General features: G+C 47.7%; 2 protein-coding genes across 2 annotated transcripts; one reads left to right on the plus strand and one right to left on the minus strand.

The window, feature by feature from the left end:
- The first annotated feature begins 307 nt into the window (after positions 1 to 307).
- Positions 308 to 21,785, plus strand: LOC147213283 (AT-rich interactive domain-containing protein 1B-like). The gene is made up of 22 exons (XM_086143114.1): positions 308 to 1,560; positions 6,465 to 6,647; positions 7,963 to 8,103; positions 8,433 to 8,546; positions 11,287 to 11,521; positions 11,859 to 11,942; positions 12,049 to 12,195; positions 13,009 to 13,330; positions 13,537 to 13,673; positions 13,751 to 13,857; positions 14,028 to 14,138; positions 15,157 to 15,366; positions 15,891 to 16,068; positions 16,170 to 16,260; positions 16,335 to 16,498; positions 16,967 to 17,111; positions 17,448 to 17,567; positions 17,644 to 17,725; positions 18,210 to 18,915; positions 19,090 to 19,220; positions 19,304 to 19,826; positions 20,186 to 21,785. Exons 1-22 carry the CDS (start codon positions 514 to 516, stop codon positions 21,211 to 21,213), a joined length of 6,006 nt encoding a protein of 2,001 aa, XP_085999240.1. The 5' UTR covers positions 308 to 513; the 3' UTR covers positions 21,214 to 21,785.
- Positions 21,777 to 27,939, minus strand: tmem242 (transmembrane protein 242). The gene is made up of 4 exons (XM_086143133.1): positions 27,842 to 27,939; positions 27,196 to 27,296; positions 23,123 to 23,260; positions 21,777 to 23,043 (listed from the first exon to the last, which is right to left on the minus strand). The coding sequence occupies exons 1-4, from the start codon at positions 27,912 to 27,914 to the stop codon at positions 22,933 to 22,935; spliced, it is 423 nt and encodes a 140-aa protein (XP_085999259.1). The 5' UTR covers positions 27,915 to 27,939; the 3' UTR covers positions 21,777 to 22,932.
- Positions 27,940 to 27,963: the final 24 nt, after the last annotated feature.

Raw genomic sequence — 27,963 nt, forward strand, 5'->3', positions numbered from 1 at the left:
TGAGTGTGAGACGGGATGGTATATTGTGATTTTATCATCGGCTGAATTAAACAGTCGGATGGCCACAGGTAAAAATGATCTCCCGGGAAAAATTAATCATAAATAAGAGCAGAGAAATAAGAGCAGGGCAAAATCTGGTCATTCATTCTTTTAAAGTGAGTTGGTGTAAAATAATTTTTTCTTTTTACGCAAAACAAAAAATAATAAAAAAAACTTTGTTAGTGTTCATTAATCATGTTGTGTGGTTCTGTAAATGTTTAGAAATAGGAGGTGCGTGTGTTTACTGTGACTCGGTCCGAGACCCTGGGTGCTGGGCGCCGGGGCCCGGGGAGGGGCGGGGGGTGACCCGCCGGGAAATCTGGAGGCTCTGCGCCATCAGTCCGCAGCGTGAATAATGTAGATCCTGGGGGAAATCCGGCACATAGTCCGTGAAAAAGAGACCTCATCCCGGGAGAAAGTGGAGGGGGGAGTGTAAAAACTCTGGCCTCGGAATACCTAACGTGACCCCCAGGGATGCTCGGCGGGCATGAAGTGAAAAAGCTCGGCGGCGGCAGCGGAGGTGCACCTGGTGCCGCGCCTCCGCCTCCACCTCCTCCCTCTCCGCCGCCACAACCGCCACCGCCATCATCCCTCCGCACACCTCCGCTCTCCGGCCACCTCACCCGGCGCCAGCAGCGTCTCATCCGCCGCGGCGACGACGCCCCCGTAAACAACCCCGGCGTCCGGCGGGACCGGGGGGAGCTGCGGGGCGACGGCTGCGGGAACCCGCGGCAGCATGCGGCCGAAGAGAACCTCCTCTTGGTGGGAAGCAGCCGAGCGGCGCGGCGACAGCAGCTGAATAATTGCGGGGAGGAGGAGGAGCGGATGGACGCCAGCCTGGGATCAGCCACCAACAACAACCCTCCTCCAAGTGCGAGCGGCTCCGAGTTGAATCATTATTATGGGAATGGAAGAGGAGGGCCTTGCTTTGATCAACATGGCGGACAACAAAGCCCAGGGACTGGGGTAACGGGGGCGCACTCGGTACACACCGCCATGGATCAGGTTCAAAACTCCCACGAAGGCTACAGCAACAACAGCCCCTACAACCACTACCCGAACTACCGACCTGGCTACGGGAGCGGCGGCTATGGTGGCATGATGAGCCCGTCACGTCAGGGGAATAACCTGATGGGCCCCGGCGGCGGTGGCGGCTCGGCCGCTGCTAACCACGGCAAAGCGGCTATGGCTGCTAGCAGCTCTCCGGCTGGAGGCGGAGGAGACGGCGGCGGAAACAGCGCGGGGTTCCAGCGGTTCCCGGGACAGGGCCAGCAACATCAGCACCCGTCCGGCGCCACGCCAACTTTGAACCAGTTATTGACGTCTCCGAGCCCGATGCTGAGAGGATATGGCAGCGGATATGCCGATTATAATCATCCGACGGCGCAACAGCAGCCCAACATGGGACTCGCTAAAGACATGGGCTCGCAGTACGGCTCCGCCGCTCACGGCTGGGGAGGACAAAGGAGCCATCCGACCATGAGTCCGGGGAATAACGGGCAGGGCAGCGGCAGGTCCCAGGTGAATAACGCCTTTCTATCGACCGCCTTCCGTTGTCGGTTTGTTTGTCGTAAACACCTCCGACCAAAGAGGGGTACAAATCTGAATGCAGCTAACCTGCTAGCCGCAGTTACATCATGCTTAACAGCTAATGGCTACAGTTAGCCATAGCTAGTGTTTGGTATTTCTGTATTTTTACGTTACATTTCCGCATTTCGGATAATTTAGTAAACTACACTTTGCCGCTAAAGAGATGGTGACATATATTGATAAACATAAGGCTTGTATAAGTTGACTATTTAGACGTGAAGTCAGTGTTTCGATTCTGTGCCCAAGGTGACTCCGTTCCTGCTTGCTCGGCTAAGCTAGTTAGCATTTAGCTGTCGCGGAGCTAGCCGGACAGGCCTCATGAGGGAGCATGAAGAAAGCCCGTTCATCCGTAAGTGAAGTGGGAATTTACACAGAATACAACCGTATAATGTCTGATATAATCGGCGGGGAGACTATGAGGTGAGACAGGGGTTGGGTTGAAGGTTGACGATGAGCTGAGGCTGCTCCCCGGTGTTTTGACAGCTCAATTTTAGATCTTGACAGCCAACTAATTGCCTTGCTTATGCTAATCATGTCTCTCGAAGTAAATGGAGGTGCCATCGGCTGGTCACTCGTCCCCCCGACTATTGTCCCCCCTCTGTCATGCTAATGGACCACAGTGAAGCTGGACCGAGCCGGTGTCAATGGCGAGTCCTCGCCCCGGTGTCCTCCCCCATCTTTCAGCCCGCGGTGTGGCCTCAGCCCCGGCTGGCAGGGAGCCCGTTATGGCCCCTTCGCCAAACAAGAGCCCTGACCTTCACACATGCAGATTAGCCACGTGCCGATCACCATCTCCACAACACGGGATGGATATCCAGCAGCGGGTCCGCCGCGGGCCGCGGCCCCGGGGGTCCCGGAGGGCCAGCACCGGCCGCATAGACCAGCGGGTTTCGGGTTCGGACCTCCATAATAAGGGTCCTTGAGAGTGATGACCCTCCCTTGGATCAGTAATTTTAACGAACCTCACACTAGTATATATTTAAAGTAAGTTTGACGTGTCAATGGGGACTGGGCCCTTAATATTGTGATCCCAATAATTATTCATTGATTTTTTTTGACTGATATCTTGCAGATTCTTTTTTAATTTCGACATAATCTCAGGCACTGTCTTGCTTGTTTTTTCTATCTTTTACTTTTTTTTTTTTTAATTTTTCATTAGTTTAGGAAGCTGCTTTTTTCAATGTCTCAAGGGCATAGATTTAAACTGGGTAATATTTTACCTATTTGAAGAAATTATTTGCTTGATAGTTTTCCATCATATTTTCCACTGAACTCTGAATTTGTAAAAGCAGTCAGAAACAATAATGACTAGACAGTTATCTCTATCCTGCATTCAGATGGTAAGTTAATGTCGCACACAAACTAAAGTTTGAATCAAAAGTGTAGGCACAATGTGGTAATTCTAAAAGGAATCAATGAAACGAAAGATTATTAAAACCCTCGTCAAATTTTACCAGTAAGCAAGCATGATTAATGCAAAATGTGTAAACTGAAACATGTAAAACAATTTGAAGTGTGAGAAATCATATAGAATTTTGGAACTTGCATGATGTAACAGTGTCTGAGCTAACACCAGGATTAGACATCTTGGTTTGTCTCGTAATTTCTATCAGCATGGACTGCAAATAGGGCTATTATGTCGGTTGTCCTAGCATGCATAATCAGTCAGTATGTGCTATATCAGCAAGCTGTAACTCCGAAGTAGCCATGGACAGTCGTCACAAAGATCCATTTCAGCAAGGTAGAGTCGGCAGTACAAGCTGAATGTGAGATTTATTTTTATTTTTTTGTATTGTGTTGCCTCGATGACATGATTAATATCTAAACAGCCGCCTGTTACATCTGGATTACTCACGGGCTCTTCAAACAGCTGACAAACCTGCCTGACTGTGGCCAGCTGTGTCGTCATGGCGACGCTCCAGAGCCGCCGCTCGCATGATTGTTTGTGCTTCCTCCCATCAGCTGACTGAAGTCCTCCAGACTCTGAGAAAAACATTGGAGGCTCAGATGTCTGATTCATTCTGCGTGAAACCCATAACTGCCTGCTATTTTTAGCTGCAGCAGTGAAAACATCTGCTGTGACTCACTTTGCTCACTGACTATTATGTCACTGTGTCACCCCCCCCAAGCCCCACCTACATGAAGACCCCCCCAACACACTCACTTTTGTGAAATTCATGAAAATCATGTAGAAGTCTGAAAGAAAAAGACAACAAAGTAGACACTATCACTATACAATACAAAGCTAACTTTTGTCTGAGTGCATGAACGCATATACCACAAGGTGGAATTTGTGATGTCATATAGAGAAAGGGAAGCTGGGAATGTATTTGATGTCATTTTGAGTGGAAAATATTTATCGTCACTATAGAAACCGGCTGAACGCGTGTGTGTCCAGCACAGTTGACGTCATAAAGCCAAGCCACTGTCTGTGATGTCACTAAACAGATGCTGCACGAGCTCTTCCTGTCGGCACTAGAGACTCACCACACCGGGTTTCGCTTTAACGCGGCCCCTCTTATTCTCTCTACCTTTTGTCAGTGTGTAGCAAAAAATACAGGTCCATGACCATCAGTGTGTGAGCATGTGTGTTTGTATATGTGTGTGTGGGGGTTAATGTTAGCTCTAGTGCATGAACGTCCACTCGGGTATTCTGTTGGCCGCCCAGGCTTTTTAACGTCCAGGTATAGTATCCTCCATCAATTTGTATAATTTCCTTCCAGGTCTATTAACATTAATATTTGCACAGGTATATTGATACCCCTCCAGGTGTCTTAAGTGTCCTGGTATATTATGCCCAACCAGATACAATAAAGTCCATCAAGGTAGAATGATGTTTCTCCGTGCCTTCTAGCCCCCTAAGGGCATGTTGCCGTCCATTTAGAATTAATAACACATCTCCGGTTGTTTTAGCATTAGATATGTTAAAGTCTGCCGTTGGTTATGTGCAGCAATAGTTGGAATTCTGGTTGGAGTTTGCAAATGTGATGGATTTGTTTTACACTTTGGAGCTTGAATGCCATATTGTCAGGATCGCTGGTGTTTTTAATCTGTGAGCTGGAGGCCATTTTGTGGGGAAAACATATTTCCTGTCGTCGTGTTTCCTCCGCGATCAGCGGTGTGACCGTGGCAGATCTCGGTGCAGCACCCTCTTGTCTGGCGATGTTTTTCAAGAATCGGGACAGAAAATAAAATTAAACAGCGCCCAAGGTCCTCACATGATGTTGTTGGCTGAGTTTTACTGTGGTGGGTGTCCAGGGAGTTGCATTTGTGCCTCTTTCCCTTGTCCAGCAGGCCATCTTCTCAAGCAATAATAGTGAAAGGTCAACTTTGCGTTCTCTAATAAATTTTACGCAACGTCATCATGCAGTCATCTGATGCCTTCTGTGAAGGGGAAGCTGTGATGACACACAGGGGAAGCACATGTCTGTGAAGCCACTTCACCTCTATTTTGTAAATGAAAGGTCCAACTGCAGAATCGCTCTATCAAGACCTGAACCTGTTATACTTTGAAGAGACTGAATCTGGGTCACAGCCCCTGTGGAGGCGAATGGAGCAGAAAGACCCGGTTTCAGCTGCTGCAGAAAGAACAGCGAGGAGACAGACAATCCAGCAGAGAATTGAGGACAGGGAGAAGGACGTGAAACTGCTGCAGCAGGAGCTGACGGCCATTGACGTGTCTGCCGACAACGAGGTAGAAGACAGCGAGAAGATCCTCAGCGAGCTGATGCGCCTAGTGGAGAGGCGCCACTGCGACGTGAGACAGCAGATCCGATCCCAGCAGGAGAGCGAGGTGGGCAGAGTGAAGGAGCTGCAGGAGAAGCTGGAGCAAGAGATCGGCCTTCTGAGGCTGCAGGATCTCAGCTGGCCAGAGCAGAACCAGCTCGGAGCTTCTACCTCCTCATGCAGCATCAGCGTTCGTCCCCGGAGGTACTTCGAGGGGGTGACGGTGGCTTTGTCAGAGACCAGGGATCAGCTCCATAACTTTCTCAGGGACAAATGGGCCAACATCTCACTTGCCGGGACGGTTTTACTGCCACGGCCGGAGCCCAAGACCAGAGGCTTCTCTCAGTGATCTCCTGATAGAAACTCACCTCGAGTGGGGAAAAAAAAAAAACTCTCTTTCTGGTGAACTTTTTCACAATATTTAGCTCTGGATTTTGTCATTTAGAATTTCCCCAAAATTCACTTCACTCAGGTGTGTTGTCAATTCTCTTGTTCATCCAAATACCAGATGTGTCGGTACAGCAGTAGATGTATACGTTTTATTTGTAACCATCAATGATATACACTACTTTTCGCAGTTATGGCCATTGGTAGTGACAAAAAATACTGAAAGACGGCGTTGTAATAGAAAAAATAAATTCAGTCCTCTCTTTATGTATTATTTGACTTTGAATTGTTGCACTTGTGTTTTTTGTAATATTTGCATTGCAGAATAAACTGTCATACTCCCTCTTCCTTTGGTTCATCCATTAATATATTTGCACAATTTTACTCATTGGTTTTCATTTAAAATGTCCTAGAGGGGAATTTAATTATTAGTTTTAGTACCCGATCCATTGCATCTAACTTGCTGTAAGTCATTAAATAGTTTGAAATATATAGAATTTCTCTGAAAAACTTTCTCTTTTTACTCAAATCCAGCAAGAAAAAAAAAATCCAAAATCAGGAAAAATTTACAAAAAAGTGTCAAAAATCTCATTAGACGTTAAGCAGGTGCTGGTTATATTTAGAAGCACAGGCTTTTAAATATCTGGTTACCATTTTTTCTGTGTCTATAGTACAATGTCCAGGTCCAGACCTTTCCAAACCCCTTGTTTTCTGTCCATCAGGTGGCGTCTCTGGACCCAATGGCAATGAAGCGCTCCCAGCTGTACATGAGCGCCAACGCCTTCTCTCAGCAACAGGGGTCGCCGTACCAAAGCCAGCCCTACGGCTCGCCCCACAGATACCCCATGGGGGTGGCCAGCCGGGGGCAGATGGGGATGGCTGCTATGCAGTACCCTCAGCAGCAGGTAGGCCATGCCAGTTCTGTCTACTTTCAAATTTTCGCTAGCTCATGGGCTAACGTGTCACGTGACCGAGCTTCTTGCTGTGTTTCAAGATGCACAGATGGATGTAATTCTTGAGGGAATCAATTTTTTTTCTTTTTTTCTTTATTTATTTTCAAAAATAGAAAAAACTGATTGCACTAACAATAAAATGAAAAATAAATCATTCTGTGCAGCCAAGTCAACCTCTATTGTAGGCTGTTTGTCTAAAAAAGACAGTTGAAAGTATGACATGGTCTGTAAATTAATCACATCAACTTCCATCAATATCATGAATAAATCATGAAGGGATTTTTAGAAATTACTTTGTTTAAAATCCCCTTTGTTCATAATCCTGCTATGTGTTTTCTACATGATGGTGACTGTTCTTACTGCTGTTTTTGTTTGTTTCCTTGTATGCACTTAGCCACGTCAAAAGGGCGCTTTTGGACAGAAAAGTCCAAAAGAAAAGAAATCAGTTCCAAAAATCGCCCAGCTCAAATTTGGTGGCAGGAACTAGCCTCCTCCTCGAGAATTAATTACTCCCTGCACTGCTTCACTGTGTAAAGAACCCTGCCATTTGCTAACTCCATACTTGTCTCGTTCATGTTCCGCTGAGAGCACTGGAAATCTCTCTCTCTGGCGTAGCAGGCCAGAAGAGTTTGGACCTCTTCGTCTGTCAATTTCTCACTGGTTCTGTCTTTTTTTTCTTTTTTTCTTTTTTTTTTTACCAAGCTGTATGCAAAATGGGCGTGGCCTATTAGTTCTCATGGAACTGTAAAAAAAGGCTGTGCCATGGCGTAGAGCCTAATAATAATAATATATATATATAAAACAATGATTTGAAGGCGCCTCTCTTGACACTCAAGGACACTGCAGACATGTGCATACAAAAAGGACGTGTTAGACAATGGTTCTAGGAACTGAGGCCCCAGTTGGTAGTTCCTATGTCGCCCAAAAGTATCAAAAACGGCTTAGTTCCTCAAAAGTAAAAGATTGTAGGAATTGCTAAAAGTTCCCGCAATGCGAAAGCACTGAAGATGAATCTCCAGCACTATGCTGCAGAAATTAGAATTTCATTGTACAGGGAAACATGTTTCCAGACTGTAAATTCATTTGAATCTGGGCACAGACTTTTTAATTGGAATTTGTTGCATTTATAAGGTGAATTTACCGCAGGGTTTTTTTTTCCAGAAGCTTTATGCTCTCGCAGAGATCCTGTGTATTTTTGCGAATGTCTTCTTGCAGAGGCAGACTGCTTAGCGCAGCCAAGTGACTGCTGCCTCTGTGTTTCCCTCAGGTGGGTCCTCAGTTCCCACCGCAACAGAGCGTGGGAGGCTTCTGCCCGCCGGGTCAGACGCCGTTCTTCAACCAGTTGCAGCAGCCGCCCGCCGCCCCCAGCCAGCCACCATACATGCAGCCTCGCCCGCTGCCGCAACAGGTACCCCTTTGAATCTCCCACTTCCTGTCTAAGACATGTCACTGTAAAAGCCTCTCAGTGGACCAAAGGGAGGAAAAATCAGTCCAGCTCTAAGAAAACTGTTTTCTATTTAAAGAAGGTATTTGCTCTAATGTTCTCAGTAATCTGTGGGGTCATTTGTGGAAATGTTAAAATCGCATTCAACCACATTACAACCGCAGATGTTTTCCCGAAGTTTCAGCCCCCTGAGAGATAAGGCGTTGTCAAGGGGGAATGTTTAAGTGTAATTTGGACCGAGAGATCGCTGGTTGCGATGCGTTGTTGACCACTCGCCGCATCTCCGCCTGCAGGAGGCGCCGCAGGAGGCCTATGGTGGACGCGGCCAGTCGGCCGCCATGACACCAGGTAAACCGAACCACGAGGAGACGGGCATGAGTCAACAGGAGCGACCATCCAGCCTGCCGGTCAGTCCAGCTTTTATACTTAGTTAATTTACATAACTGCCCCTTTGGTATGACTGCAACAGACAATATAGTTTTAAAGTGAAAGTAACTCATTCAAATACCAATACATTTTTTTTAAATCAGCCGATCTTTCTTTTTTTTTACTCCTTCATATCAAACTCCAATACAGGGATAACATATGAGCAACATCTCAAATGATAAGGATTCTGACATTTCTTAGCCAACGATCTCCCAACTTTGTGTTAGAAAAGCAGATCCAGGAAGCAGCCGCGTCTGTCCCTGGTGACGTAATGACCGGTCAGATTAGCGGCAGTCCGTCTCATGCTCAGCTCGGTGGCGAGGTCGCGACATGGGAGTATTTATTAGCCGGCCGGACACGAGATAGGAGACGTCGGATGTTGGACTTGTGCGTCGGGAAATGAGCCTCCGAGCTTCAGCAGCTTCTCCTCAGTCTCTCTGCCCTCCTTCTTTTCCCGTGCTTCGGCACCTCCTTTTTGAAGTCGAGGCAGTTTCCATGGCAACAGGAGAAGGAGGAGGGGGGACGGGTTTGTCTGCAGCCAGAGATTTCTTTTTCGTATTTTATTTGAAATGGTGAAAACACCGCCAGACAAACTGACGGGTATTTCATATGACCTCCGTCGGAGGCAGACACAGACTATTTTCGGTGGCGGATGAATCTGCGTCCCCCAAAGCAGCCCATACGTAACACATCACCCGTCCTTGTTTTTTACGACATAAATTTCAGTTGAAGAACAGAGCGCAAGCCGACTCTTAACAGACTGAATAATTAAAATGAGAAAAATACTGGAATTAACAAATAAAAACATTAAATTTATGACATATGCCAATTTAAACTCAGGTGTATGTAAATGGAAATAAAAGAGAAGTTTATAGCCAGTAACAATAATAATAATAAAATAATAAGAGCCAATAATGAAGTCATTGTTTTAATAAAGAACGTTATTGTCACATATAGTGCTTTGAATATTTTATGTTTATTTTTTCCGATTTACATCATAATTTTTTGTTTTCTTAGTACTCTTGCATATTCCTCAAGGTAATGGAAGGACAGAGGTGAATAGAAGGGAGTAGGTGGAGGAGAAGAAGGGATGAAGGGGAGGAGAGTTGTGAAGAAAAACCAGAGGAGGAGGAGGATGAAGAGGGAAGTCAGGCTGGTGATGGAAGGAGAATGAAAAGTTTCCATGATGATTGGAGGAGAAAAGTGAAAGATGAAGGAAAAGGAGAGAAAATGGGGAGAGAGAGGGAGCAGAAAGGAAGGAAGATGAAGCGGTGACAGGACAGAGAGGGTCGATCAGCACTGACAAACTCTTCTTTTAATTAGTGTGTGTGTGTGTGTGTGTTTGTGCGCATGTGTGCGCGCGCACAACACGGAGCAGTGACTGATTGGCTGAGTTGTTGGCAAGGGGCGGAGGGAGAGAGGGGAGGGGCTGCTGCGCCGTGATTGGTCGGCTGCTTTATTTCTTTTCGGCCCTTTCATCTTTTTTTATTTCCTCGCCTCTCTTCCTCTTTGACCCCAATTCCTCCTCTCCTCTTTCCTTCCATTTTACCTTCACTCACCTTTTCCTTCCTTCTCCCCCCTTACCCTTCATCTATGATCCCACCACATTCCTTTTCATTCTACTCTCTCTCTCCTCCTCCTCCTCCATCCTGCCATGCTTCGCCCTCTGTGATCCCTTCTTCTACCTTCCTTCGCTTCTCCTCCACCTGGCCTGTCTCGTCTCCCGTTTTTGCGAAGACTCCTTTCACCCTCCGTTTCTTTTCGTTCCTTCCTTCTCTCTCTCTCTCCCCAACCTCGCTAATGATGCTCTTCTCCTCCCTCTGGTTCAGCAGAGGAGAAAGAGAGAGAGAGAGAGGTGGTTCTGCAGGGGCTTCAGAAGAACCAGCTCCCATCGGATCTGAAGAGATGGGAGTTCAGAAAAACAAAGCTTGTGAAGCCGTAATGAAAGCTCTCATTAGAGCCTGGAATCAGAGCAGTGTTCTTCCTGTGAGGGAAAGTCAGTGAGCTGCTTCAAGCGCCGCTGAGACGTCGTCTGAAAGGAGCTGTGTGTGTGTGTGTGTGTGTGTGTGTGTGTGTGTGTGTGTGTGTGTGTGTGTGTGTGTGTGTGTGTGTGTGTGTGTGTGTGTGTGTGTGTGTGTGTGTGTGTGTGTGTGTGTGTGTGTGTGTGTGTGTTCATCAGTCATTTCTCAGAATAGGGGTTCAGAAAAGGGACAGTTGTTTGGATGAACATTTTTCGAATTCTTGGCATTGTCCCTGTTCTGAACCCCACATTAGAAGAAATGACAAATCTCTCACAAGCAAATACACACACACGGGGACGGACACACACTTCCTTTTAAGTTGTGTGGATGAACAGTGTTATTGTGTTTCCTCAGATCAGTAGTTAAAGTGGGCGGGGGCTATGTGATAGATTAGGGGTCGGGGTTACAGAGCAGCAACATAAAATGGTACCAATCAGGCTACAGATAGCAAATTAACTTAACTTTTGTTGTGAATACATCACGCCCACCGATCAGTTTCTGTGCTCTCTTTTGATTCGTCGTGAGCTTTCTGTGTGTGCTCTTCAGTTTTGTCGTCCTTGTTATCGTCCCAAAAATCAAACCTCCTCACATTTCGTCAGAGGTGATTCTGCGTCCTCCGAGACGAGAGTTTTGGTTCTCGCCCGTTTCCAGTCGGTGGACAGGTTGCGTTAAAGACGTGAATGTCATCCCCGTGTCTCAGGATCTCTCCGGCTCCATCGATGACCTCCCGACTGGCGCTGAGGCGGCGCTAAGCTCGGGGACACTCTGCTCGTCTGGCTCTCAGGGCGACCCGGCGCGCTCCCCCTTCTCGCCGCACGTCTCGCCCCGACTCCCCCCTGCCGGCAGGACTGGACCCTCGCCCTCTCCCACGCCATCACCCGCCGGGTCGAGCGGCCAGTCCCGGTCCGGACCGCTCTCCCCAGCTGGCGGACCAGGTGGGGTGATAATGTTTGTTTGTTAGAGCAGAGGTTTAGACCTGCTTGGAGGACAGATTTTTTCAGAATAATTTCAATTTATTTATTTTTTTCAACTACTGCATTAGTGGTAATATTTAACATTCCTGCCAATAAAATAGATAATTAGATAATAATAGATAATAGGTAACTCCATGGAGGATTGATTTAAAAACCGGAGAAATAGTCTTGTAAAAAAAAAAAATACTGCTTAAAATGTTAAAGTTATACACCATTCGATGGATCTGACCTTTTCACCATGATATTAAAATAATGATATAAGCAGACATTACGCTGATGTCTTTTTTTTGTCTGTCAGCCTCCCAGGGGACCCCGCAGGTCTCTGGCTCTGGGCCTGATGTCGGGCCTCACCCGCCCCAGCCAGCCATGACTCAGGACCGAGGTAACAATCACCATCAATATCTCGACTGCAATGATAGCAATTTAACTCAACAGCTTATATTATATTATATAAGATTATATTAAACGCGACACGGTGTTTGCTTTAGCCGCCCATCCAGGTTTCCCTCCACAAATGCAGCGCGGGTCCCAGTACGGCCCCCAACAGGGGGCCCCGTCCATGCTCCCCCACCCGGCGATGCATCACAGCTCCTACCAGCAGGGGGGGACGTCCTACGGGCAGTACGGCCCCCCAGGTAACCACCAAGGAGGAGACAACATGAAGGAGAAATTCCGACTGACTTGCCATTTCCCCGACTAGCAAGCAAAGTTACAGGAGGTCCTCGGCCTTATCCCCATAAGTTGGAACAACACAAAAAAACAACACAAATGAAAATGAAAGTACAACCAGGGAATATAAACAAAGCTGTCGTCCTTGAACAGCGCCACGTGGCGTTGTATTCGTCTGCTCCGCCCACCAACTAGTTCCCAGGTGAAATTTGTCTCAATGTTGCAAACGGCGCACATCAGAACGATGGAACAAGACTTTCTTGATAGATTTATGGCAACGTAGCCATGAAACATTATCACCCGAGGTCTTCCTGTATGCCATTGTTGGTCAGGTTAATCGGGAAAAAAATACATTCAAAAAATGTTAAAAACCAAACAAAAAACTATCAAATTAAGAATTCAATTAGCAACTTAAAAAAATAAGAAATATATATTTTTAAACGGGCAATGTTTTGATTGAAAAGCATTTCAGAATAATCCGTGTGTGATTATGATATTCTTGAATTTTAGCTCATGATAAAAACACTTTTCAATTTTGGGGTAAGCCGGGATTTTTGAAAATGTAATAAATTTCAATAATTTGTTAGTGGTTATGCAAATTGTAAATGTAATTTCTGATCCTGAGCCCGGAGTCTTCTCACAGCTCAAGTGAACTGTTTTTAAAAGCAGAAGAAAATGTGTGTTTTAATACTTTGTATGTTTCATTAGTGATCTTAGAAGGAAACTGTTAAACTAATGGTCATGAGACTGATGCCACCCGTCCTGTCTTCCCCACCCAGGTAACTACCCCCGTCCCCCGCACTATGGCGGGGCCCCTGGAGGAGGCTACAGCGGTCCAAGCCCGGCCAACAGTCTGGGGACAAACGCCAGCAGCCCGATGCACGGCCAGGGCCCATCTACCCCGGCTGGCCGCGGCCCCGTGCCCGGAGTTGGAGGTCGGCCGTACCCGGCTGGCGGCGGAGCCACGGCCCCCACATCGCCTGGGATGCCGCAACCTGCCGGGCAGGGCAAAGGTCCCCCGGGGCCCAACGCCAACCGCAAACCCCCGGACTCCGGCTCCAGTGCTGGGGTCAGCTCTGCCCTCTCGTCCTCTGGCCACAGGTGAGACCAGAACCGTAAGCAGCTTCATTGAATGTTACATTATTATGTTGTGGTGACGGGTAGCGATGCTAATTGTTTAATATCAATGTTAAAAAAACAGTTTGGTGTATTTTCTTCACACTTTATTCACAGTGCCTTGCGTTCATGAGAAATAAAACAGGAATGTACATGTTGAAAGTACAGAGGGGTTTCTCCGCTGTCTCCAGACAGGGCAACTTTCCTGGCGGGCCCTCCGCAGGACCACTGGGCCCCGGAGGTCCCGGGGCTGTATACAGTCAGCAACCGGGCAACAACTCCGGCAGGATGACGCCCCAGGGCCCACCTTATAGCGGCTCCCCCTCAGGTAAGACAAATGACTGAAAGTTGTTTTACAGGGTTCGGGCAAGGCGATTGTTTTGAGTGTGACGTCTCTCCCGTCAGGCCACGCCATGATGGCGGCAGATGGGACGATTGCTCACCCAGACACGAAGCGGCCGGAGCTCAGCAGAGAGGGGGTCAGCGGCCCCCAGGAGCCCCACAGGTCTAAGGTGTGTCTTTTTGACTGGTTACCCGAAGTAGCAGCTTTCAAGAATCATACAATAACTGCTAATGCTAATTTTTGACTTAATTGAAACGATATTTTCAATTAAATAGATATTCTCTGCACTGGACCTTCCTGATATATATGTGTGTGTGTGTGTGTGTGTGTGTCTCGTAGGAAAGCTCTCAGTGCGTGTCCCAGCCCCCCACCCCCTCGCCCCTGTCTCCTAGCTCGGCTAGCAGCGATAGCATTAGTGGGAGCGCCTGGCCCAAGGCGCCCAGCAGCCCCGTAAGTCCCACCTCCACTGTGTCGGTTTGTGCATTTTTCTCAGTTTTCACCACGTTGACGTAATTTAAAAGCGTCATTCTCTTTTACCCAATCCTCACAAACACCTAGCTCTTAGTAACGCCATTTTTTTTTGGGCAGTCACTTTTCCCTTTGCTAAGTTCTGCTCTGAATAATAACTGTCACGCCCAGCGTTGCTAGATAAGCCAGACAGTTTCCAGCCAAAATTTCAACCTGGCCGTAAACTGGGTAAAACCATAATATTAGAAACTGGAAACATCATCCCTGCATCAATAACAAAGAGTCAGGCAAACGCAAGAAATGAAATCAGAGCCACAGAAAACTACCAAGCCAGCCTTGTCGTAAGCAATAGGATTATGTACCGGAGAGCCATAAATAAGAATGAATAAAGAATTTGATTACTGAGTAAATCAATTCAAATTCCAATAGACGCACCAAAAATATTGACAACGAATGGAGGATATTGATAATATGAGGAAACATCGGCTACATTGTTCTTGTTGGTGCCTTGAATCAGTTGCAGACGTGCCATATCAACCCCTCTTTTAACACTTAAAGCTTTGGATTGAACTCATGTCAATCAAATATTTGTTCATTTTGACCACGGCGCGAAAGCTTATTTGGCAAAAGTTGCTCTCACAATATTTATACATATTCAAAAGCAGCCGCGTTTTCATGTCCCTGCCCCGCACAGAAGAAGCCCAATTGGGCCAAAACCCGACCAATCTGGCAACGACTGCCACACTGCCATGTTGACCTATGAAGCCGTCATTGAGGTCATTAAGTTTTGATCAGCAAACAGCCGTCTTATTTCGATTTTTGGTGAAAATTCTAAAAAATAAGTATAAGGGGAAAAAGCAAAACAAAAAACGGACCCTCAATATTTATACAACTTTGATTAAGAATTATTTTAAACTTATATGACGTGAAAATGGTCAAGGGACGATGAGGCTGCACCCCCTTCCCTCACTGAACCCCAGCGATTATCATCCTCCTCCAGAAGGCAGGTGGAACCTCAACCACCGGCGAGAGGATCACGCGTCTGTACGACCTGGGCTCGGAGGCCGAGCGGAGGCCGTGGGTCGAGCGCTACTTGTCCTTCATGGAGGAGCGGGGGACGCCGGTTGCCCACCTGCCCGCCGTCGGGAAGAAGCCACTGGACCTGTGCAGGTTGTACCTCGCGGTCCGAGACATCGGAGGCTTGGCCATGGTGAGACCACATCCGGGGTGGGGAACCTGCTACGAAAGCTGGCAGAAAATTGGCTGAAAATTAGGGCAGGTCACTCAAAAGTCCTCAAGATGTTTCCTAAATTACCTGAAAGTTAATAAGATAAAATTGTGCTTTATTGATCCCTGTTGGGGAACTTTGAGTGCCACAGCAGCACAGGACAAGAGGACAGTTATCAAAAAGACATTGAAAGGGCCGAGACAATAAATAAACAATAAATAAAGACATTGAATAGGACAGAGACAGCAACTAATAAGATAAAATGGATAAAACTTAGTAAGAGCTAACTTGAGCATGAAGAAGTTCATCATGCTCTTACTTGAAGTGTCGCTGAAAATCAGCCCGAAGTTAGCCAAAAACTAGCAGTCAAGGCTACTTGAAGTTTAAGTTATTAAGAGGCAGTAAAATGTAGTGGTTAATAAAACCAGTTTACTGTTTTCTCTGGGCATCCTGAGTTGGAAGTCAGGACTAAGATGCCGTCCCTCTTGTGTTTCCCGCCCCGCCAGGTGAACAAAAACAAGAAGTGGCGCGAACTGGCGGCGCTGCTGAACGTCGGCACGTCCAGCAGCGCCGCCAGCTCACTGAAGAAGCAGTACATCCAGTACCTGTTTGCCTACGAGTGCCAGGTGGAGCGAGGGGAGGAGCCCCCGCTCTGCCAGACCAGGGTCCAGCCCCCGTCCCCAGGTCAGTAGGGGCTCAGGACACAGATAAAGGTCTTATGGGACCACCAGGTGGTCTCATTTCTTTTCTGTCTATTGTTTCCGCATCCTTGGGGTCCCTGCAAGGTCCCAACACCCCCCAGTCCAGCAGCAGCTCTCTGACCGAGGCCCCTGTAGACATAAACCCTCCAACACCGGGCCCCCCACCCGGAACCAGGTTCGTGCATGTCCCCAAAGAGTGTTTGGACGACGTGTGTGGCATCTTTGCTCAATACATGCTGTGCCACACAGGACGGTGGGTGGAGTCAGCGTCCAGGACCCCTTCTCCGACGGCAGCGACCCGGCCTTCCACAACAAGCGAGGGCCCGGAGGCCCCTATCAGCAGGGCGTGGCACCTCCGGAACCTTCCATGAGGATGTACGACACCAGCAAGGACCCATACGGACAGAGGAAGGGTGAGGAATGATGGTCTAGCTGTCAAGTCACGCGACCTCTGACACCATGGTTCACAGCAACTTGACAATCACAAGATTTTATTTTATTTTTTTACTCCGAAACCTATTTTCAATCGAAATTAGCCTTCATTGTGGCGTCCAAGTATATTGTTGTGTCCCGTCTTTACTGCAGTAACAGGAAAGAATCCACTTACTGCTGCCACTCGGTGGTGAGAGCTGGAACTGTCCAACCGTCGTTACATTCATTACATCATTTATTGCAAGCGTACGCGGAGCGACGGAGGCTGAGACGGCAAGCAGAGACGGCAGGGCGTGTGGTGCAGCAGCGTAGCTGCCGTCAGTGAAGACACTGGACTTCCAGACCGAGGAGACGCCGAGGGGAAACATCAAAAAATTCTAATGTTTTGGTGAGAAATGAGCCAGTAAAGTAAAAAGAAAAAATGTCTGTTTCTTCCTTTTCCCCTTCAGTTCAAGGACCGGGCGAGGCCTTCAGTCCCGGGCAGATGTCTGGGGCTGCAGTGCAAGACATGTACCCCCGTGGGCCGCCATCCGGGCCCCTCGCAAGCATGGGCGGCAGGTCTCAGTTTCCCTACGGCCCCGGATACGAGCGCCGGTAAGAAACCATATTCTGGTGGAATCTGCTGCTCTTTGAGGGCGTCATTGCCCTTCGGGACAGGGTATCGACTAACATATGAACCAGGGTTAAAGGTCAGCGATCGATCCGCCGTCCCATTGACAAGCTAAGCTCACTCTGAAGACTGACGTATCTAACTCTGGCCGGTATCACCTTCACCCGTGAAATGTATCTGGTTCATGTCGGATAAAAATCAAGAAATTGCAAAAGTACTTTTTTTGGTGCAGATTTCATGCATTTGAAGTGTTGCAACTTCAGTCGTGCCAATGATAGTCAACTCGTTGTGGTGTCTGTGTGCCTCTTTTTTACCTCCAGGCCAGATCATGTGATGGGTCAAGACGGCAGCATGGCGCCCCCCCCTGGAGGTCAGAACAGCCTGGGGACGTCGGGTGGCGAGGGCGGCGTTTACCCCGCTGGCAGATTCCCCCCACAGAGGTGAGACTTCTGGTTTCTTGCACACGTTTCACCGGGAACACGTGCAAATAAAAATGTTTTTACTCTCCGTGTTCAGGCTCGGACACGACGGCTTCGGACAGCAGTTCCCCTCCGGCGTCGCCTTTACATCCCCTCAGCCGCTGTTCCCTCCCCAGCAGGTCAGTCCGCCCGCACCCCCATCCCCAATCCTGGGTCACGACTGAATCGGGCTCAGAGCAAGAGCTGAAACCTGCAGGAAAATTGCCCTGTCTTCAGGCCAATCAGGTTCTCGTTTTGCCTTGTTGCTAGGTAAAAACTGGGAGCTCTGTTCTTTCATTGGTCCCATATTCGTAAACATATTCGAATATTCGAACATATGCCCTTTTAACTTTTTGAAAATGATAATACAGGGGTTCTCTATCGTTTTCCTAAAATCTTTTTGACTTTTCTTTTAAAATTGTATTTGCCTATTGATTTAAAAACTTTTACCAGACAAGCAACCACATAGTATGTGTAATGGATGAGAAAGAGGCTAAGTGATGTTATATTAATGTAAATATTAAAACCAAACCCCAAACCAAAATGCAGTTTTTAATAGGTAAATATATAAAGTTATGTTTTGATACCAGTAAACAACCAAATACCTCACCTGTCACTCTACAGGGTTACAAGCGTCCGATGGAGGCCATGTTCCCGCCCGCCAAGCGTCACGAGGGCGACTTCCCCCAGTTCGGCTCCCAGCAGGCCGATGTGTTCGGGCCTTATGGAGGAGGAGGCGGTGGCTATGGGGGGCCTGAGCGGCGGCCAGTCCACGGGCAGTACCCCTATCCGTACCCACGAGACCGGCAGGGGCCCCCGCAACACGGCATGGTGGGCTCGGGCCCATCGTCAGGTTCAGGGGGTCCCGGGGAGGGGCCTCAGGCCAACATGTGGCCTCCTAGGACAGATGTGGGCTACCCGTACGGCCGGCAGGGCCCCCCCTTTCCCGGCGGGGTCCGAGGGGACGATCAGGAGGGCAGGGCCCCCCAGGACGGCCAGTGGCCCCCCAGCCCGCAGCGGCAGTCGCCGTATCCCTCGTCGGCTGCCATGCCTGCCCTCCCCGCCAGGCAGCCACTGTCCTCCTACCATGCCATGCCCGCCATCCCCAACCATGTGACGCGGTCGCACAGCCCCTCGTCCTTCCCCCGGCCCCTCGGAGGCTCCCTGTCCCCCAACGGGGCCCCATACTTGCAGCCCGTCAAGAAGCCCGGGCCGGCGCCCGTTCAAGGGCCCCCGCTCACCCAGAGAGAGATGAGCTACCCCCCGGGAACCACAGAGGCCACCGTGCCCAACCTAAAGCCGCGGCGCCGCTTGACTGCCAAGGACACAGGTTAGTCTAATTCCTGAAAATGGAAATCACGCGACTAACTCCTGAAACGTCCTAAACTTTTGATGCTTATTGAGACACACGCGGTCTGTGCGGCCCCTGGCCTCGCTGTGTTTCGAGCGGTGTGTTTTGCAATGTCGCCAGCTCCCATCTGAAGTTCTGAGCTTGTTCTGTTAGGGACCCCGGAGGCCTGGCGGGTGATGATGTCGCTGAAGTCCGGCCTGTTGGCCGAGAGCACCTGGGCCCTGGACACCATCAACATCCTGCTGTTTGACGACAGCACCGTGGGCTCCTTCAACCTCACGCAGGTCCGCACGCACACACGCGCTCAACAGCATGAAAGTGCCTCTTTGTCTGTAAAGTTGTCAGCTGACCCGTTCTCCTCCCGCAGCTTCCTGGTTTCCTGGAGCTCATCGTGGAGTTTTACCGCCGCTGCCTCATCCAGATCTTCGGAATCCTGGACGAATACGAGGTGGGAAGCGAGGGTCAGCGGACCCTGCCGGGGCCCCCGCCTGAGGAGGAGCCCGTTGCGAGGTTCAAGGAGGAGGAGATGCCCAAGGAGACGCCGGGCGCCAAGAGGAGCTCCGCCGAGCCGCGTCCCCCGCAGGCCAGCAAGTACGACAAGTTGCCCATCAGAGTGGAAGAGGAAGGGGACAGCTGGGAGGAGGTGGAGGCGCGATGGGCGGAGCTCCGCCGCCCGAACGGCTTCGTCAGCGGCCTCTTGCACTGGAAGGCCGGGGGCGGCGATACCACCGCTCATATTCAGACCCACCTGGAGCCGCGGGACTCCACCTACAAGGACCAACCGAGGTGGGAGGGAGAAGGCGAGGAGGGCGTCCAGGAGGGAGCGGCAGCAGGGTCCGGAGAGGAGAGTCAGAGCAGCGGGCCAGAGCCGCCAGCAGAGATGCAGCAAGGTAAATATGGGATGGGAGAGTTATTTTAAATTATATAAATCAAGAAAATGATGGTGTGTGTGTGTGTGTGTGTGTGCGTGCGCGCGCACCTGCATGCATGTGAGCGAAACACATCTCCTTCATATAAGATAAAAATCAAGACACTGACTCATTTTCTGTGGAAATTTTGCATTTATAGTTCTCGCTTAGAAATTCTTTCTTAAAAATGTCCAAAGAATATTTTTGTTCAGATTTCATGCATTTGAAACATCTCGCTAATGAGCAGGTCATATTTTTGTGTGTATATTCATTAATAAATGCACAACCACTATGTTTCCAATAAAGTCACCGAACATTTTGCAATGTGTTCTTCCCGTCAGGCTCTGAGGAGGTCAAAGGTCAGGGTTTGTCGCCTCAGAGTCCCATCGCACAGACGGAGGACGAGCCACGCTGCTGGGATGAGGCGCCGCTGTCCACGGCGGAGGCGTGGCAGGACGACCTCGCCCGCCGCTGCGTCTGCATTGCCAACATCATCCGCGGCCTCTCCTTCGTCCCCGGCAACGACGGCGCCATGTCGCAGCACGCCGGCCTGGTCCTGATCCTGGGCCGCCTGGTGCTGCTGCACCACACCCACCCGCCCCGCAGACGGACACCCCCGGCCTACCAGCGGGACGAGGAGCGGGGGCTGGCGTGCAGCCGGGACGAGTGGTGGTGGGACTGCCTGGCGGCGCTGAGGGAGCACACGCTGGTGACGCTCGCCAACATGGCGGGCCGGCTGGACCTGTCGCAGTATCCGGAGAGCGTGTGCCTGCCCGTCTTGGACGGGCTGCTGCACTGGATGGTATGTCCGTCCGCCGAAGCCCAGGACGCCTTCGCCTCGGCGGGCGGCTTTTCCTCGCTGACGCCGCGCCGCCTAGTGCTGGAGTGTCTGTGCAAGCTGAGCGTCCAGGATGCCAACGTGGACCTGCTGCTTGCCACGCCGCCCTTTACCCGCCAGCAGAAGCTCTTCACCACTCTGGTGCGCCTGGTGGGAGACCGGCGGAGCCAGGTGTGCCGCGAGATGGCGGTGGCCGCTCTGTGTAACCTGGCGCACGGCGACACCACAGCGGCGCGCGCCGTGGCACTGCAGAAAGGCAGCATAGGAACTCTGATCGGCTTCCTGGAGGACGGCGTGGCTGCGGCGCAGCACGGCCTGCTGCACGGCGCCAACGCGGCTCCGGAGCCGCCCAGCATCAACATGATGTGTCGCGCCGCCAAGGCGCTGCTGGCGCTGGCGAGGGTGGAGGAGAACCGTCCCGAGTTCGTCCTGTTCGAGAGCCGCCTGTTGGACGTGTCGCTGTCGCCGGCACTCGGCTCGCCGGTCGCCGCTGTCATGTGCGAAGTTCTGTTCAGAATCGGCCGCACGTGACGCCACGGAGCTCCAGGCTCCGCCCCCGAGACAAAGCTCTATTTTTATTTAAAGAAGAGAGTTTTTACAGAAGAATCTATTGAGAATCTATAAACGTCCTCGGAGCCGAAGTTTATTTGGGATTTTTAAGTGATTTTAATACAAGATATTTAATACTCGTATTTTTTATTTTTTATTTCTGTCCGTTTATTTCATTTCAACCAAAGTGTGATGTGGAAAAAGTTTCTGCCTCCCTCGGTGTTTTATATCTCGGTGTTTATTTCTGTTGGCGGTCTGCCTCTGGGGGCGGGGCTATTTAAGTGGTGACACGTGCGGCAGGTCAGTCGTTTTTCTGGTGCAATAAGACGTCTTTTGTTTTGGGTTTTTAAATGTGAATAATTTCATCCAGTTTTTTCGCCGCCGCGGGATCAAACGTCGCTTTTACCGCCATCTTCATTCTGTAAATAGACGATGTAAATACGAGCGGCGACGTTTGCTTGACGGACTGTGCGCCGAGGCAAAGGGGCAGGTGTGAGATGTAGAGGAATGTGATGAAGAATAAAAGGATGGTGAACTGGAGCCGCTGCGATTGACGCTCTCGTCCACGTGGTCTTTATTATACCCGCAGTCACATGATCTACAGACAACATAGTCTATTTTGTTACATAAGAGTTGAAATATTTACACATTAAGCTCATTATTTTAGGAAGAAGTTGAGGAACAGGTTCTCAACTTCCTCCATGACTCTGCCAGAAAAGGTCATTTCAACTTGAGTCACCTGTTCAAATGAAGACAAGCTGAATTTCAGCATCATTAAATATTAATTTTGCTCATGTAATATTTTAGTCATATTTGACAAAAAAATGCTTGTTAGTGATAAACACCATTAAAAGCAGCGGTTTAAAATTTCAATCACAAATATAACAAAACTTCACATTTAGAATGTTCAATATTTATGTTGTGACTACAAACATGGACGCCTTCCACCGATGACATCACTCACAGCGGTTCTATCCTGTGTGTCGCCTCCTTGCGTCCGGCAGACATCAGGAAAGGTGAGGTTCCTCCGATAATTCCTTTTTTCAGGACATCTCGACCATCTCAGACACACTAAGTCAAATTGATATTTAGCCCCATTTTCCTCGAATATATTTTTAAATAAAATTCAAAGGTTTCTGTTAAAACTGAGTGGCAATTGTATGTATTTCAGTTTTGTTGAGGGAATAGGTTTTAGTTTAAACTTTTTAAATTCCTTTTAAATATTTGACGTGTAATCAGTCACCAGGCACTTTATAGGCTAGAAAAACATTGCTTTTTTTTAAACTTCCTTTACTATATGAACATTTGCAAAGAAATATGCAAATATGTGCTCAGTTGTTAAATTCAGGGTTTTTAATCTAATTTATTTATCGCCCATTGTCAACAGCAGGAAAATGAAAGGTAAAAACGCTTGCTTCCATATATAACAAGATTTTTAAATAAACTTGATTGTTTTCCACTTAAGAAGGGGAAACAAAAAGTCACTGACAGAGTGATCTTGAAACGGCAGCTGATCTTAAATGCAGCCAGTTCTCAACCAATCACAAACGCCCACTGCCCCGCCTTTAACAACGGCCTGTTTTCTCCAACCCTCCCGGGAAACTGTCCTGCAGCCTGAAGGGCCCCTGCAAGACGCCCTGCTGCCACCCGGCGACACATCAGAAGCCGGTACCCATGGCGACATAAGTGTCCGGCGTGCAATCACTTGGACCCAAAGATGGACGTCCAGTCCGGGGACTCAGAGCCGGCAGGAGGGTTCGACTTGGGGATGGGCGGGAACAGAGAGGCCATCTTGTGTCGGAACTCCGAGATCTAAAGATAATCAATCAATAAACACTTACTGATCTTTCGTGAGTGGTTTTGTTATTGTTTCGCGAACGGGGACACCCACGCTGTGAACGCCCAGCAGTTTCCACACCGAGAGGCTGATCAGGCTAACGCCGCACCAGGCCCAGAGGGACCCCCAGCCCAGGGCCCGCAGGGCCAGGGACGCCCCCCCCTGGGGGACCGCCGCCGTCGCCGTGACACCCTGCGGAAGAAGCGATGTCATCAACCAATATCCAAAACGGGCTCAGCTAAGTTCTTCTAATTATTACTCCTGTTTACGTTAAAGATGAGATCGTGAGGATTGAATTCACACCAAACTTTCCGATCAAATAGTTTATAGAGTAAACTATAGTAAATAACTCAGTAAATAAATGGTCTTCAATCTTTCATTCGGAAGAAAAACAGAAAACCACATTCAAACCTAGATCAGGTAAAAAAAATTTTTAAAAAATTTAAGGTATATTGATATTATTTATTGACATATTTCCCCGCAATGGAGAGTGTGGAAAAGAGGTGGAGAAACATTTCCAGGCAGGTTAGAACAAGTGGAGGAAAAAAGAATATCAGCCAAACTGTAACGCACGTGTCAAACTCATGGCCTACGGGCCAAATGTGGCCCACCAGAAATTCGTAAAAGGTGTGATTGTCTAAAAATAAATAAGTCAAACACATGCATTGACCATAAACTACATTTCCCACAATTAACGCCGGTCATGTTACCCAAAAAGTGACGGCACCCCGAAATTAGATTGGAGTGCATCCACATCCAGGAAGAGAAAAGTTGATGCAGATGGAAGGCTGTTTCAAGAAAGATGGGAAGGCCAATACATATTTGTGTTTCAAGAAGAAAAACGGTACGTCTTTTTGTATCTTGAGGCAGCGTCGGTTGTCAACACGTAAAATCTGCGTCGGCATTTTGACAACAAAGTATGACAAAATTATCTTGCCTGAAAAACAACAAATTGTCTAAGAATTAAAAGATTTGAATGAGTAATGAATTCAGAGTTAATAAACATTAAGCAGTAGTTGCATTTATTTTACATTTTGTTACATTTATACTGTTGCCTGTACACGCGGCCGTTTGAGGGCAACCAGGAAGCAGAGCTGAAGGCTGCAAAGATGGAGATGTTGAGGTTCTCTTTAGGAGCGAGGAGGGAATGAGTCCATCAGAGGGACAACACACTGGAGATAAAGTCAGCCTGAGACGGTCCAGACTCATACAGAGGAGGGATTCTGAAGATCTGGGTAGATAGATGCTGAGGTTGGAGGTCCAAAAGACCACAGAGGGGATTTATGGAGGAAAGAGGAAGGAGGGTGGTGAGAGAGAGCAGGACGCAGAGGAGAGGGTTAGGTGAAGCCAGATGGTTCGCTGTGGTGACCTTTGAAAAGGAAAATTATTTAGATTTTTCCCCCGACTACTCGTTTGACTCACAATTCCCTTGTTTGGTTTAATTTTTACAAATTTACACGATTTTTATCAACTGCAGTCTCATCCTTTTCAAATGAGCATGTTCATTTCGTTATCTAATATTGTATCCTTGTAACAAAAGAGATATTTGCTTTTCTATCCATTCATTTAAACCCGCATCATGAGGATAGGAATGTATTCATTTTCGTTTCCTTCACTCGTTCACTCGCATCAAATATAACACTTGATTTTTTAACCCCGATCAAAGTGTTCAGGTGCGACGTGAGACGTCTCTCCCTCAGCGAGGTTTCTTCAGGAGGAGCAGAAACATGTTTGTCGCTGCCGACGTCGAAGCTGCTACGGTCTGTTTTGGATGTTCAGACAATAAGAGTCTGTGAAAGCAGCCAATGAGAACAAGCGTCCGATTGTCAACCTCGCTTTATCTCAGACTCCGACCCGCCGCCGGCGTCGCCTCTAATAGGATCCGATTCGCAGCCAATAATCACTTAATCAGAGCCGCTGCTGCAAGTTGTGGGGAGTTTTATTTAGTTTAGTTTAAATCCTCGCAAATTTGCAAGAAATTAGATGAAAATTCTTTGAAAGAAGAAAAGGACTTGACATTTAAAAAGCAAATAAAAAAAAAAAAAATGACTGAGAAGCAGGAATCCTCCACGGTTTTAATATGACCCGAATGGCTAAAAATAAAAAGCCAACTAAAAATAAAAATCTAAATGTAAGTACATGGAAATTAACAAAAAAACTGCCAGGGGGGCAATTCACTGAAAACCTGAAGAGATTTTAACACAAAAAAATAACCTTGAACTTTGGAAAAGATGATGCCTTGATGAATGAGAGGTTCAATGGCCTGCATGAAAAAACAGATTTAAAATAGATAAAGGATTGGACTTAAATGACTTCACTTCGTGAAATATTTCAATCTAAAACATGACAAAATGCAAAACAAGGAAAACTAAAACCAGTAAAAAAAATAAAAATAAAATCAGAAAAAAATATCAACTGGTAGTCACAAGAACTCTTTCTACTAGTCACAACTGGTAGAACAAGAACTTTGAAATTTAAATAATTGAAATCACGAAAATTGCATCTAAATAACTCTTTCACACACACACACACACAAACGTGAGCATATATAGAAACTGAGAAAACAAATCAGGAAACTAAAATAACGAGGGTTTTTTCCTTTTTTTTCCCAATAATTAATTGCCTTTGAGAGGTCAATATATATATTTTTTTTATATATTTATATATATTATATGATTTTTAAGTAACTAATTTGCATTTTATTGCATGACATAAGTATTTGATCACATACCAACCAGTAAGTATTGCAGCTCTTACAGACCTATTAGTTCTTCTTAAAGAAGCACTCCTGTTTCCCACTCATTACCTGTATTAACTGCACCAGTTTGAACTAATAACTTGTAGAAAAGGGACCTGTCCACACACTAAAAACAAAAAAACTCCAACCTCTCCACAATGGCCAAGACCAGAGAGCTGTGTAAGGACATCAGGGATAAAATTGTGGGATGGGCTACAGAACAATAAGCAAGCAGCTTGGTGAGAAGGCAACAACTGTTGGCACAATTATTAGAAAATGGAAGAAGTTCAACCTGACGGTCAATCTCCCTTGGTCTGGGGCTCCATGCAAGATCTCACCTCACCTCGCGAGGCATCAATGATCATGAGGAAGGTGAGGGATCGGGCCAGAACTACACGGCTGGACTTGCTCAATGACCTGAAGAGAGCTGGGACCACAGTTTCCAAGAAAACCAAGAGTAACACACTTCGCCACATTGGATTCAAATCCTGCAGCCCGCAAGGTCCCCTGCTCAAGCTAGCACTTGTCCAGGCCCGTCTGAAGCCATCTGGATGATCAAGAGGAGGAATGGAAGAAGGTCATGTGGTCTGATGAGACAAAAATAGAGCTTATTGGTCTAAACTCCATCCGCCGTGTTTGGAGGAAGAAGGATGAGTATAACCCCAAGAACTCCATCCCAACCGTGAAGCATGGAGGTGGAAACATCATTCTTTGGGGATCTTTTCTGCAAAGGGGACAGGTCGACTGCATCGTATTGAGGGGAGGATGGATGGGACAATGTATCACAAGATCTTGGCCAACAACCTCCTTCCCTCAGTAAGAGCCTTGAAGATGGGTCGTGGCCAGGTCTACCAGCATGACAGAGACCCAAAACACACAGCCAGGGCAACTAAGGAATGGCGTGCTTGCCCAGCGACTGGCCCGAAACCTGAAGGATCTGGAGAAGATCCGTATGGAGGAGTGAGCCAACATCCCTGCTGCAGTGTGTGCAAACCTTGTCAGGAAGTACAGGAAACGTCTGATCTTTGTCATTGCCAACAAATGAACCAAGCGTTAAGTTCTGTTTTTCTGATGTATCAAGTACTTATGTCATGCAATAAAAAGTAAATGCATTACCAAAAAAAATCATACAATGTGTTTTTCTATGTTTTTGTTTTAGACTCCATCACTCACAGTTGAAGAGTACCTATGATAAAAATGACAGACCTGAAAATTCAGCAGTGTATCAAATACTTGTTCTCCCCACTGTATTCATAAATAAAAACATTTGCAATAATTTAATTTAGTCATCCTTTTAGACTACATTCGGAGATATTCGTTTAAAAAAATAGATAAATACATAAATCAAAAAAAATAATCAAAAAAACATTTTGTATTAATGTGCGCCCACCTTGTTGAACCAGTCCGGGCTGCGTTTCTTCGCCAGCGCCAAAGTGGAGCCGAATCCCGCCAGCATCCCGGCGGAGGCCACCGTGGCCAGGAATGCCGTTCCTGCGGGTAAACGTGTGTGGAAATGTCATTTCAAACAAAAAACAACAATGTGGTAATTTGGTTTTGCTGTCCAACAGTGAAAATCTCGCGTGGGGCGCCGCGGGTTGGGGAAACACGGAGGACCGGAATTCAGAGGTAAATCCAGCGATTTAATATCTCGCAGAAGCCGGGGAGTGGTTCGGGGGAGCGCGAAAAACTGTTTTACGGGTGGAAAAGGGGAAAAAATTACAAATAATGCAAAGCCGAATTGGAATTCAATGAGAAAGATGGACGATGATACTCAAATATAAGGGTTTAATTATTGTAGTCGATAGGAATTGTTTGTAACAGAATCTCACTGATGTTTGATGAATTTCAGAAAGTCGTCGCTTAGAGGATCCAAGAGAGGAAGAGAAATGTTAAATTGACAGATTTTCCAACGAAGTTTGGTGCAGCGCGACATTGTCGTGACCTCGTATTGTCGGAAAAAATGGAGTCATGACCAACGAAAGGATCTGCATCTAGACCGTTGTCTCTTTCAGAGATAAACAAAGCTCTCATCTCGCCTTTTAACATCTGCAATTTGTCCTCGTCGCCACTTTCGGTCAATTCCACACTGTTTTCGTCCGCAGGCATCATGTGTAACTGCGCCCGTCCTCGAAATGTGACCGGGTAGAAACAGAGCCGT

The sequence above is a fragment of the Fistularia commersonii genome, chromosome 36 (genome assembly GCF_037954325.1).
Source record: "Fistularia commersonii isolate RoL2024-O1a breed Wild chromosome 36, RoL_Fcom_v1.0, whole genome shotgun sequence".
Lineage (NCBI taxonomy): Eukaryota > Metazoa > Chordata > Actinopteri > Syngnathiformes > Fistulariidae > Fistularia > Fistularia commersonii.

What these genes read in the sequence shown, in the direction of transcription:
- tmem242 (XM_086143133.1), bottom strand. Translation starts at nt 27,914, where the DNA reads ATGATGCCTGCGGACGAAAACAGTGTGGAATTGACCGAAAGTGGCGAC. An exon ending in CAAATTGCAGATGTTAAAAG is followed by an intron (nt 27,297 to 27,841) that starts GCGAGATGAGAG and finishes GTTTACCCGCAG; the next exon opens with GAACGGCATTCCTGGCCACG. An exon ending in AACTGCTGGGCGTTCACAGC is followed by an intron (nt 23,044 to 23,122) that starts GTGGGTGTCCCC and finishes GATTATCTTTAG; the next exon opens with ATCTCGGAGTTCCGACACAA.
- LOC147213283 (XM_086143114.1), top strand. Translation starts at nt 514, where the DNA reads ATGCTCGGCGGGCATGAAGTGAAAAAGCTCGGCGGCGGCAGCGGAGGT. An exon ending in ACATCGGAGGCTTGGCCATG is followed by an intron (nt 15,367 to 15,890) that starts GTGAGACCACAT and finishes CCGCCCCGCCAG; the next exon opens with GTGAACAAAAACAAGAAGTG. An exon ending in GGTCCAGCCCCCGTCCCCAG is followed by an intron (nt 16,069 to 16,169) that starts GTCAGTAGGGGC and finishes GGTCCCTGCAAG; the next exon opens with GTCCCAACACCCCCCAGTCC.